The 13,624-nt window shown below is 44.2% G+C and overlaps 1 protein-coding gene across 1 annotated transcript; it reads right to left on the bottom strand.

Moving 5' to 3' along the window:
• Positions 1–3,295: 3,295 nt before the first annotated feature.
• Positions 3,296–13,377, bottom strand: NPTX2 (neuronal pentraxin 2). Its single transcript, XM_041462712.1, has 5 exons — positions 12,813–13,377; positions 11,205–11,421; positions 7,828–8,072; positions 6,123–6,302; positions 3,296–4,932 (listed from the first exon to the last, which is right to left on the bottom strand). Exons 1-5 carry the CDS (start codon positions 13,263–13,265, stop codon positions 4,705–4,707), a joined length of 1,323 nt encoding a protein of 440 aa, XP_041318646.1. The 5' UTR covers positions 13,266–13,377; the 3' UTR covers positions 3,296–4,704.
• Between the last annotated feature and the right edge of the window lie 247 nt (positions 13,378–13,624).

A 13,624-nucleotide genomic window follows, 5' to 3' on the forward strand; every position in this document is an offset into this window, starting at 1 on the left:
CTCCAGGGAGGAGGCAGCTGCCTGCTCTGTGCCCTCTGGAATGGGAGGAGAACCAGTTGCTGCCTGGCACAGCAGAAGCAGCCACTCTGGAACCACAGCACGTCATGATTCCCACTGCAAACCAACAGCCAACACCAAGTAAAATAAAAAATTTAAACAAAAGGAAAGTTATAAATCCCCTGCTTAGCTAGTGTTGTTACCCAGAACTTTTAACATCGTGTTTTTAATAAATGAGGTTGCCCTTTAGAGAGGTTTCCTTTCATCTGGAGAGGTCAGCAGAGCAATCTCCAGTAGTGGAGATAAGCCTGGGTGATGAACTCTGTTACAGCAACATAAGGATTTAGAGTTACTCACAAGCTAGTTTAAGTGTTTTGAAAGACAAAATGTAAAAGAGCATCTATTACCTTAAAAACCACCAAAATCCTCCTAAGAAACAGCCACAGTTACTTTTCTCAGTACTTATTCTTAAAAAGCACTCCAGAGCTGCTGCTGAGGACACCTTGGTGACACAAAAACCAGGCCAAGCCTCTTGCAAAGTCCTTTTAGCACAGAAGGGAAGCACACCCAGTGCCACAGAGGCTCCAGCCAGCCCAGCTCTGTCCCTGAGCCTCAGGACAGGCAGCAAGGGAACGAGGGAACCACAAAGACTCAGCACCCTCCCCGTGGCAGGAGCCCCTGGGAGCAGCAGTGCCAGGAGCTGAACTGCCTGGACACACAGGCTGGGAGCCAGGGCAGGTGAAACACCAAAGCATCCTTCAGAAACAAAGCAATTGCTGTCACTGGCATCAAGCCATCAGGGAATTTCTGTATTTGAAGCTTTGCCAAAACATCAGCCCAGCCCTCCTGTGGAGGAAGAAATGGCCCCTTGAACTCCTTGTGCAAATTTATACTTTTCTAAGCGCAGCCTTTTAGAAACAGCTATAGCCAGGGGGGCAATTAATTCAATTCTTTCCAGAAGATTTTTAGCTCTGAAAAACTCATGTATTATTTAAGCCTCACAGCTAACCATGAACATTCTCAAGGTCCAACTTTCTCTTTGTGAAGGGGTAAAAAAGATCCAGAGACCTTCTGGCAAAAGATCTCTGGAAAAATCCCGCATCACCTTCAACCCCCACCCCAATTCCCTGGCTACCAGGAGAGACCTTTCATTTCTGGAGGGGTTTGGCAATGCCTCTCTCCATCAGCAGGGCTCTTGCTGTGTCTTGCCTCAGATTTCTAAGCAGCATCAAGGGATCATCACCTGTGGCAGAAGGCTCAGCCAGACCAGTGTCTCTTTTTAGGTTCCTGCACTCCCAGCAGGATTCAGGATGATGCAATAGAAGGCTGATCTTCCCTCCTAGCCTGGGTAACTAAAATCAGCTGGATGAAGAATCCTTACACATAGAGTCATGTGCCACTAGCAAAGAAGAAATAAATCTAACCTATAGTTACAGCAGCATGTTTTTAGAACAACCATTACCCTGACTCAGAAAGTGCCAGCTTTAACCACCTAATACAACACAGCAGCTTCACTACTGACCTGCTTCTCACCTTTGGGAAAGGCCTGAGGGAAATCAGCTCTCTGAAGCAAAACAGAATCAGCTTCTCCCTGGCAGTCCCAGCTATTCACTCACTGGGGAAATGTGTGTAAAATGGGGGTAGAGCTTTGCTGGTTTTCCCTGCATTTCTGAGACCTAAACCAGCATTTCAGGGAGCAAGTGCTGCTCAGCCAAAAGCTGCCTGGATGCAGGAGTTGTTCTCCCATGCACAGGAGATCCCAGAGGCAGAGGTGATCCCTCTGCCCTCACCTACAGACAGCAAGTGTGCAGCTGGAGCCTCCAAGCAAACTCAAAACACAGATAACTACATTTTCTAGTGGCCAGGCACATAGATAAACAACTTGCCTGTGAAGAAATATAACAGGATTTAAACACACCAAATGTTCAGCTTGCTGTCAGCCAACAGCCAATGCTCCAAGGATGCACAGAGAGGATGGTGCAGTACAGAGACTGAAGAGCATTCCCAGCCAAGCAGGCAGCTGCAGACCTGGCCAGTCACAGCTCCCAGCACCTTGGCTTGCTGGGATCACTGATATTGCTTTTAGGAGTCCCAGCTCTGCCTGCTTTTAAATAAAAACATATTCTCTAGAAATCTGCACTGCTGCACATTCCAAGTGCTGCCACTCAGCTTTCCATAAGTTATTACTTCTGTGCATTCAGAGCAGTTTGGGAACTGAAGGTTGTGCTGTCAGCTCCACACTCCATAAACAATATAGATGCTGGAATGTGGTAATATTTACTCTTGTTTTGCCATCTGCTTATATATTCATATAAAACATGTGACTGCCAGGATGTGGAGCAGCAGAATAACAGATAAAGGTACAAAAATCAGCACATCTTTTCTTCTTAATGAAAAGGTACTATTGCACAAAAGAATAATATGCATATGTGAATATACATGTATGGGTATTAAAAATAATGAAAGAAACCCTTTTCAATGAAATATGTACCTTTGGCTTTTCCTGAAGAGTCAGTGTCTTAAAAAAACCTGAACAAACCAAAACCTTCCTCCAAAATCCCTGCCATCTGAACTATTTAATGAGTAGAAACCAAACCAACCCAACAAACTCCAGCCCCCACCATTAACACCTTCCCATGGATGTGGGGCTTCTTACTCAGGTGCATATGGCCAAAGGCTGTGTGTTTAAATAACCCTGAATAAAGAGGAACATGGCCAAGAGATGTGTAAAGACCTCCCTCAACCAAGCCCTGAACTCAAACACTGGTGTTGGTGTTCCAAGCAGCAGCCCCCACCACCCACATGGGCTCCAGGACATTCAGCAGTGCCCAAGACAGTTTCACTGCTGCACCTTTTAAGAACAGAGTGAAATATGTGTAACCCCAGAGCTCAGCTCCTCCAGCCTCTTCTGAAAAAAGCTGATAAATGAAGGTGGATTGACTGGAGGGCTGATGCCTCTTCTGGGTACCAGCCCATGGGATATGAGAATTTTGCACCTTTCCTCACCTCACCACACAGATGCTTTTGACTTGAAGTGAGTTTTGTTTGCTTTCTCCTTGGGGCAGGGAAAGCACTGTTGTGGGCTGAGGGTGCAGTGTGTGTGTAGTTTAAAGCCAATCACAATGAGAACACTTGAGGCATTTAGGGAATACAGAAAACTTCTTACAAGACTGTACTTCTACCAGTCTAGAGAGACAGCAGGTGAACTCAGAAGCTATGAAAGAATATTCAGTGTCTTGTGTGACTATGAAAGAGAATATTCAGTGTCTTTGTGACTATACAATAATTAAGAGACTCATTTTACAGTGCATTTTAATTAAAAGTTCATTATAAGAATTTTCTTTTAAGAACAGCATACTACATATTCATGGAAATATGTAACTTTACCCTACAAATGGGACTGTCACCATATTATTCTTACAATTCAAACATATGAAAAATAAAATATGATATTTAGCTTTATAAATTCTCCCTCCCCCCCCTTTAAATCCTTTTTCTTTTAAATAACAAAAGTATTAACTCTTTCCCAGTACAGTGCATTTGCTATCTGCGAGCCACAAACCAAGAAGTCACATCAACGCCTAGGAAACAGCAACATTGTTTGCAAAATATTGAGAGAAAATGATAAAAAAATATAGTAGTCAGCCCAGTGCTTACAGAAGAGACAGTCAACAAGAATTGAAAAAGCAGCACATTTTCATATTACATAGGACCATTATAATAACATATAAACCAGTGCAGAAGACTTTTATGCTGGAAAAATATATACCAATTCTCAGCAAGCAGAAACTGAACTTTGGCACTTGCTCATAAAAAGGCCTTTCAAAGCAAAACAAAATGGAAATTCACTTAATCACAGCTTGTATATTTAAAAAAATAAAGACATTGACTGAAGCAAGGAAACAATAGAGAAAAGTGTACAAGCCAGGTCACTAGGAATTCAGTACATTCAGCCTACAGAAAATACAAGTACAATCTTTCATCCACCCACCTATGCTGGGATCCTGGCTAGCAAAGGACAGGCTTTGGGACAGAACCTCACCTGAAGCACCTCTGCTTCAATGGAGCTGTGCTGATTAAACAGCCCTTTCTTCAATTGAACTGGTACAATATGTCTCCAATACATCACCTCTTTATCATAAAATAAGGATTTCTAATCTGCAAATTAAGAAGCAAAAGCCTTGCACTCAGACAGTGGCTGTTCTGCTCTACCCATAGCTGCACCATAACCACTGCAGTGTAAGGATTAAGTGATTTCTTTTTTAAAAAGGGCTAAAAAAGAATGGCTTCATTTTGAAGAGAAGATAATAGACTGGAAGGAAGGGTTCACATTTAGTCTGTCATTCCTGGTGCTGTCAGCACTGCACATTCTCAGGAACAGGAGAGTGAAGTGTGCACGCTGTTCTCCCTCCCTGCAGAAGAGCTGATGGTCTAAGCTCAGGCCCAACCAAAAGGGTTCTGCAGGCCAAAGCACATTTTTGGATCAGGCCATAGGAAAGCAAGGGCTGCTCTAGGCTCCTTTCATAGCCAGGCTCAATGCCCCAAACTAGCAGCTATCTTTGCATTGAGGCAGTTTACTCCATTTTTTTTTTTTTTTATTCTTTCAAGGAGTTAAGACTGGGGAAGGGCAAGGAGAAAAATAAGTGCTTCAGATTGCACAGAAGATTGTCCTACTAAAGGGGGCACTTGGATGGGAAGTGATCACAGCTACAAGTCAAGCAGACGCTCCTCACAGGTCTCCACAGGCCATTTAGTAGCACCTCCAAACACATCCACATTGTTATCGACCCAGGGGATGATGTTGCCAGGCATGTTGATAGAGCAGTTGGCAATGTTCATGATGTCTTCAGCTCTCAAGACCCTGTCCCATATATTGAACTGGCTCATCTCCCCAACAAAGGCTTGAGTTGCATCAAATCTTCCTCCTACTGTGTCCTTTAGGCACATGAGAGTTAGGATTAGATGAAGAAAACACCAAAATAACCTTCTCAAACTTGAAGTCCCTCCCCCCCAGCCCCACTGCTAGAGAGGGGTGCAGAGTTTGGTCACAGAGGTGAACAAATTTGAGTTTCTACAAGGGCTACATTGAACAAGGCATTCAGTGACCAGCTCCAGCCTGAATTGTGTCAAAGCAGCTGAGGGCAAGCAGTGGTGACTGCAGGACACCACAAAAAGGCTGTACATAACCAACCTTGCCCTCAAGCAGTAGAGCAGGAAGGCAGCTTTAAACTTTGAGGCTCATTTAAGAGCCACTGTGCAAGCTTAGCACAGGACAACTCCAGCAAGAACTGCAGAGATGTGTAAGGTTACCCTGAAAGCTTTATGGCTATGGATTAAACCATAACTGCAGCCCTTGCCCAGCTGTCTGCAGGGACTGTGAGATGTGATCTTTGGATCTAAATAGCCAGGCTTTGTCTGGTTGTAAATGAGTGATTCAAACTGCACTGCATAAGCCTAGAAGTGTTTGCTTGCTCCACTCACTACCCAAGGACAGAAATCACTCATTTTTGAATGAATCCAGTCATTCCACTGACTTGGAACTGATAACCCAGCACAGTGCAGGCAGAGATAAAGGAAATCTGCCAAACACTCAGCAGTGAGCTGGAGCATCTGCTCTGCAGAGTGTATTAAGATACTGAACTTGCCATTCTGTCATTTATGTCATGGATAAGTATCTACTAAAATCAATAAACACCAAACTAATTTTTCTATTGCTCCAACTGTGAACCTGGGAATCCTGAAGAAAGGCTATTTCCTGCTACTTGTTACAATATTTGGTTTTTTTAGTAAATGTGTAATATAAGTAGAGAAATAATGTGAAGCCAGGAGCCACACAATTCATGACTTATGAGATGTTAACTAGAAAGGCAAGCTTCAAAGTCCTCTGGGTTTTTTTTTTTTTTAATATTCTAAAATGACTTATTCTTAACCCCTACATGAATATTCTGAATATTTAATAAGTGAAACAAATATACCAATGTGTGATTTCATTATTTGTTGCCCTGTTTCAGTCTGATACTGTGTATACAATAAGAGCAAGTGTTTAACAGAAATTCTCACAGCTCTTGTTTGTTTGGGGAGTTTTGATTTTATTTAAACCCTGGAACACCCTGTCATTCACTCACCTGTTCCTGACCCAGGATCAAGACACCTCCAGGTTTAATTGGATGCCAAGGAGCAAGATTCTCCCCAGTGCCAAGCTTCTCTCCATCCTGAAAAGCTTCCCACATTCCATCTCTGGTTGTCCATGTTATGCAGATATGATGCCACTTTCCATCACTGATGAAGAGAGGGAGCTGAGCAACCTACAAAAAACAGAATAATGCATGTGACAACCCAAATCTAGCCATTCAAGCCCAACATGTAAAGAGGAATAGTCCTCAAAAGCAAGACCTTTATAGAGGCAAGAGTTAGTCTACATCCTACTCTGTAGGATTCACAGAAACATAAAATTATTTAGGCTGGAACATCCCTCCAAGGTCATCAAGTGCAATCACTAACCCAGCACTGCCAAGGCCACATCTACACCTCATATAAACACCTGCAGGGATGGTGACTCCCCCTCTGCCCTGTGCAGCCTGTTCAGTGCTGTGCAACCCTCTCAGTAAAGAAATTTCTCCTAATACCCAATTAAAACTTCCCTTGGCACAACTTGTGGCCATTTCCTCTTTTTCTGTTGCCTGTTACTTGGGAGAAGAGACCAACCCTCATCCTGCACATTAATCTGTGGCATCTGTTGTTTAAATTTCATTGCTTAGAGATTCCATCCAGTGCTCATATTAAGTTCCTCTTAAAATCTGGGGTTTGCCAGCTCCATTTGCAGTAATAACTGTGACAAATGGATCTGCTACCAGGAGAACTTGTGGGAACTGTTCCCTACACCTCACAACAAGGAGGAACTTTGCTCCTTTAGGAGTTTGATCTGAAAACCTTCTCAGGTCAACATCAAGACAAACAAGACAAAAGTACAGTGGGCTATGGAGCAGCTGTGATGTGGAAGAAATAAAAGCCTCACAGAACATTGATATTACAGACATAATACTGAAGAGAAAAAAAGCTATTGCTAAAGATAAGCAGACCCAAGTTTGCTTCTCTTCCACAAACCGTTAAAAATAATTGGTTATTGATCTGGGAGGATGATAGGACTTAAAAGTCCATAATCAGCCACAAGATAAACCACCTGAGTTGTGTAGCAAAGACCTGATCCCTCAGAGAGCAGTGAGTTACCAGGAAACCTAACTGAAGGTGGGGAGAAAGGATACTGGTTTAATGACAAGTTTCAATGTTTTCTTCAAGCTTGTCAGAAACCATGAATGGTATGAAGTAGCTGTATCTAAAGTCTGAAAATTGTATTTAAACTGATGTTCAGTCACTAAGCATAACACAACCAGACCAAGAGCCTTTTGCTCTTGTTCTTCTGCAAAATTCATTTAACATCTGTAACTTCCACAATTAGATAGAAATACTAGCTTAGATCTCACAGGTCTTGCAATGCTGAGGCTTCAAATTTTGATTGTGTTTCATAAAAAAAAAAAAAAAAAACAAAAAAAAAAAAAAACAAGAAGCCAAGACCTGCTTGTAACTTCAGACAACATAAGTGCGTGCACATCTAATGTCAAGTTGCTTGGTCTCAACACACAAATATCTGTACAGTTCAACTTCTGTTTCAAGAGCTTTCATGGACTTGCAATCAGCAAGTGGGCAGCAGAGAAGCAGACAGCACCACCTCAAAGGCTTCTCTCAGAGGGAAGGAAGGAGTCAGTGCAAAGGCACCAAGGGCTCAGGCCCTGTTCTGGTTACATTGACAACAAAGAGCTCGTCAAATCTCACCTTATCATTAATTAGCAGCTCAATTGGATTATTCCCCCATTCTATGAGGACAATTTCATTGGCTTGCCCAGGAACAGCATATGAGAACGGAGTGCCAATCCCAGGAGAAGCACTTGACCTCAGCCACAAGCACACAGTGAAAGCATAGAGCTCTGGCAGAGTCTTCTTGATCTTCCCATACAGGTAATTTGTGCGAAGAGGAAGGGAGACTTTGAACTCATCAGGTGACTTAAATGCACTGTTACCTAGAATCACATGGAGCAAAAAAAAACCCTTAACATGGAGCAAAACATGCATTGATAATTCAGGCTAAGACACAATTGATATTGATGATCTTGGGCTTTAATCACTTTAGAGAGGTACAGAAAAAAAAAGTATATTGAAGTAGTATTTACTGAATGTTGATTTTGCTGCACACAAAAATGCAAATAGATTTTATCCACATTGTGATAGTTATTTTGTTTATTTCTGCTCACTTAGAGCAGAAGAATATATGGTAGACAATCTCCTTCATTGCCTAGTTCATGGCTGGAATCCTCCCTATTTCAAACAATTCAAACTGGTTTAAGACATTTACTGTCAGTAAAATGGATTCTCTGCTATGCTCATTATTAAAGCATCACAGTACTTCACAACCAGGCTTTCTTTCCCTACTCCTGCTACACAAGCAGTATCTCTGTGTTAAGATCTCAGGCTAACACACAGATTAGCACTCACCTTTTGAGCAGCAAATCTGAAATAAGACTACACTGACATAGTCCAGAAAGCAGCTACATTCAGTAGAACTGATTTCTGTCCCATCAACTGAACAGGACAAGATCTGGAAAGTTCAAAGTGAACTGAATTAAAAATGCAATATCAAGCTATGAACTATGGAAAGGTTAGACACTTTATTTAATATATCTAAAAAAGTGGTAAAAGCCAGTGAGATATTCTAGACATACTTACAAAATTGAGAACCCTTAAGACCAAAACTTTCTGAAGTTGCAATACTCTGTATCATGTAGTTGATTTAGATGCTCATAAGTAATATTCTAGAGGTATTAAGAAATAAATCCCACACTGTGCCACAAATTGAACCCCACAATTCTGTAGTAATGTCACCCTCAACTTTTTAGCAGCCTGTTCTTCTGAGTCTCCCTCCCTTCCTTTGCTCACATTCCTGAAACAAAATCAATCCCCTTACCAAACTTCACACTCCAGTCCAAATGAAAAGCTGTTCTCACAAAAGATTGTCACAATTCTCATATGTATTTTTTAAATCATTGGCATTCTCTCATTTCCCCTTCTCAGAAGCAACTGAAGTGTTTTGGCTGCATTTTTCACAGAATGAGGGGGTGGGAGAAGAAAAAGCTTCTCTTGGGCTTGAATCTGTCTAGAGGAACCTTAGAGACCTGAAATGTTCTAAATGGTAAGCAAATAAACACCAGGGTCTCAGGGTTAATACTGAACAACCTCCATTAGGCTGCTACAACCAATCTCACACAGAAAAAACAGAAACATACCCCATTAAAGGAGCAATTATTTGTGGGCTAGATGGGCAAGAAATATTGTTAACCCCTTTCAGAGATAGAGAAAATAAGTTTAGATGTAGTAAGTCATCTGTTTGTTCCTCCAGCAAAGCTAGGAATCACACTGAAGTCCAGGCACTACTAATTGCAGGATTATACCTCCTGCTTTTTCTGCTGCATCCTCTTCTGCTGTCAATGGAGACAACCACTGCAGGAATTAACAGAAAACTTTGGCAACCACAACAGGGGCACAAGTTTTAAACTCTTCTGCCCCATTGGTAACTAAAACAGCTATCACAGCTACAGATAAAATCCAAGGCTTACAGTGTCACCTCAAAGTCATTTTTTTCCTCTACTTAGTCTCAGGACAATGAGGAGCTTATGACTCTTTAGTTAGCTGTAGGGAAGAAATGCTAAACAGTACTGCATTTTAAATAAAAGCACAACAGAAATACTATTTTCAAATGAGACTAGATCAAATATTGTCTGTATTTAAAATACCAAAAAAAATAAAGTTCTTTCATCATTATTACCCTCACTTTGATTTGGCAGAGGAACCAGGACAGCTAAGCTGTACAGTAATAGAGAGCAAATTACACAAGTAAAAGAAAGGCTGTATCTTGGTTCCTGTCCCAAATTCTTCACTTCCCCAGAGACTTAAGACAGCCCTCACTCCCCACACAAAAAAATAAAGGTGGGAACAGGTTATTTTTAGCCTAACTGAATTACACATTCTTGTTCTCCCACCACTCTCTCCTTCTGATATGAGTCACATCTTTCAGAGACAAGGACTATCTATATTTGACTCATAAGACATTAACAGGCCACTAATTCTCCATAACTTTAGTTGCAGGTTAGGATTTATCTTGGTTTTCAAGAAATACTAAAAGACAGAGCCAGTAGAAAATTATCTTCCTCCTTCTCTTCTCCCCTCATTCACCCTTTTTAGAACAAAGAATAGATATAGTATTACACACAAGTCCATTAGGCTGCATTTCTAAATTCATGAGATATGCATGTTTGCACCATTTGGAAGGCTTGTCCATTAAGCTGCTTTTAAGCATAAAGTTATTCACCTTGGAAAACCACTCAAGGACTGGGCAGTGATATTTACTGCAACTCCAGCCCTAGAGAGTCCACTCTGTATATGTATACAGTCAATACAGAAAGAGTTCTGTGCTCACAGACATTTATAATTCAAATAAAGAGATTCTACTCAAGCAGAGAGATCTCAGTAATAATGAAGCCAAGAATCAGAATGAATGACTAGGATTACAAGAGTATCCCCCAGTGGACCATGTGGAACCTACTGTAGACTCTGAAGGCTGTAAGCTTAGAATACACCATAATTCAAGTAGCTACAGTTACCCAAAGTCATAACCAGTAACAAAAGGAAAAGGCACCATCAATACTTCCAAAGCAGCAGGAAACAAAGCTGGTATAAAATGCCATTCATTACATCAAAGGTAGTTGTGCTAATTAAATTTAGCCCATATGACTCTCAGTCCAAATAAAGGCAGCTCTACTCAGATGTATGCTTGACATTATGTAGCTATTTACACCCATGCCATACTTATTCCTATCTCCACTTGCCTCCTTTCCATCCCACAAACACTAAGAGTTTCATCCTAGCCACCCACACATGCCAAATTAAGAGACAGGAAGCCAAAGCCAGGCAACTGCCTGTCAAGCAAGAAGCTTGAGATAAAAGAAAAGGGAGAATCCAAGTATTTGCACTGTCACCTACTATTTAGTCCAGTACCTCAGTGTCATTCCCTCAAGGCCCACGTTTAGTCTACTGCTCTGGAAGGAAGGAGTAAACAAAACTAACCAGGACAGGGAAGTGTTTAGATTCCGAGCAATTACCTTTCTCTAACTCAGACACTCTTTCTAGCAACGCATTCAAGGCTGTCTCTGTCTTCTGCCGGTGGGCTGAGGTCTCGTTGTGGAGCAGAGATTTCTCATCCTCCAGCTCGGCCACCTTGCTCAGGAGCTGGCGCTCCAGGTCCCCGAGCCGGCGCTGCAGCATCTCCCGCAGCTCACCGGGCAGGGCTGCGTAGGACACGTTGGCTCGGAGCTGGTGCTTCAGGGCAAAACAAGGGGAAAAACACTGTCACTCCTGAAACAGAAACTGGGAAATGAAGACGTGCTCCCGGCTCAAAGCACGAAAGTAAGATCATGGAGCTCTCCAGCAAGTATAGAAGAGGTATTGATTTTTAGCATTTGTCATGGTCGGTGCTTTTATCAGCACTGTAGCTAAACAGGTCCTGAAACTAAAGGGCACTTTTGTTAGAGGCTTCCAGCACTTTATATGAAGGAGTTTTCATACATTTAAGTTAAATAAAATCAATGTAATGAGCAGGTCTGATGTACTTCTATTAGTATGCATACATGTGGCACATTGGTCAATTTTTGCTTTACTTACTGTTAGTGACATGGCCAATGTAAGTAAACAGAAAAACTATCACTTCGTTTTAGATTAAAAATTAAGCTACTTTGAAAGCAGATTTACCAAAGTAAGGTGCTCTTTAGATCCATCTAAGTACTAACCAGTGAAAGTATTCTTATTGAAACTGAAAAAAGAGGCATCTCACACTCTCAAATAACACTGGTATCTTTAAAGATACTAAAAAAAAAAACATTTCCACCTACCACGTTGTTCTAGAGGAGTTTCTCTTCTACAACACTAAAAAGAATGCTTCAGGAAGACAGCAATAGTAATAACAGGAGGGAATGAATACTATCAGCTCATTCAAAACTGCACTTGCAAAGCAGCACTCACAGAACAGCCTTTTGGAAGTTACTCGCCATCCTCGCATCAGCACTGACTGGAGGACAGCAGCACACACATGTGAGGCTTTCAGGGTGTGAAAAGCAAAACAACATCAGCACAAATCCTGTGGGAATCCTCTCTATGAAGCACTTGCATGAGCAGCACTCAAACCATGGGCACTGTCCAAAGGCTCATGGAAATCACTTATCGGTGGGCTTGGACCAAATCCCCTTTCTGTTCAGAGGCACACAGAATCGGGTTCTTTTCATTCTGTGTCAGCCCTGAGTGCATCATCTTATCTGCACCATCTGCCCAACACAATCTCCTCATTACCACTGGTCTGTTCAGCACCATATGCCGAGGTCTTACTGCCCAAGACGTCAGCCCTGTACCTCAAAAAACCACATGAAGTCACATCCCCAGAAAGGGAGATTTACACGTTATTAATACAGAAACTAAGCTGGTGACAAGCAAGGAAACCATAATCTCCCCCTACGCAGTGGGAGAACACATTCAAGAGCAGCCCCTTAGGTATTTACCATTAAAGAGAGGGCATAAATAACCAAGAGACCGCGACAAGCCAAACCGAGCCGCTCGCCCGCGGGCTGGGCCAGTTTGGCTCCATCTCCACACGGATTTAGGGCACCACTCGTGCCCGGAGTGCCCGCTAGACGTGAAGCGGCTCCGCTGCCCGGCCCTACCTCCAGGCTCTCCAGCCGGTCCTTCAGGGTCTGCATGGTGCGGCTCAGCTGGTCGATGACCTGCGCCGGGTCCCGCGGCAGGTCGCCCATCGTGTCCTTGCCCTTGCCCACCTCGTTCTTCCACGCCCCCGTGGCGGACTTGCCGTCGGCACCCTCGCAGCGGCTCAGCTTCCCGGTGAGCTCCCGGATGGCCTCCCGCTGGCTCCCGATGGTCTCCTTCTGCTGCAGGACGGTCTCCCGCAGCTGCAGCACCGTGGCTTTGAGCTCCTCCTCGGGGGGCAGCGCGCCGCCCTGCATGGGCACGGGGGGCAGCGGGCAGCCCGCGCCGGCGGCGTCCAGCGGCAGCGAGGTGCACACGAAGCGGCTGCCCGGCGGGCTCTCCTGCTCGCCGGCCGGCGACCCCCGCCCGCCCGCAGCTACGGCGAGCAGCAGCCCGGCGGCCACGAGCAGCATCCCGGCTGGCGAGCGGAGCGCCCGCTCGGCGGGGCGGCCGGGGCCGAGCCGCGGTGCCAGGAGCGGGTCCCGCCGCCCCGTCCGCTCTGTCCCGTCCCGTTCCCCTCACGCCACTCTCGCGCCCGCCGCCGGCCGCGGCTTTTATAGGCAGCGAGGGCGCGGGGGGCGGGGCCCGACTCGCGCCGCGTGCGCTGGTTGGCTGCGAGCTGTGCTGACGTCTGCCGGGCCAGGGCCGAGGGGGCGCGGGACCGGGAGTGCGCCCGGACCGGGACCGGGACCGGGACCCGCGGCGGAGCCGCTCCATCTCCCCGTAGCAGAGCCTGCCGCTCTCATGTGTCTGCTGACACCCCTTGTCCCCT

The sequence above is a fragment of the Pyrgilauda ruficollis genome, unplaced genomic scaffold, assembly GCF_017590135.1.
Source record: "Pyrgilauda ruficollis isolate IOZ18807 unplaced genomic scaffold, ASM1759013v1 scaffold16, whole genome shotgun sequence".
NCBI lineage: Eukaryota > Metazoa > Chordata > Aves > Passeriformes > Passeridae > Pyrgilauda > Pyrgilauda ruficollis.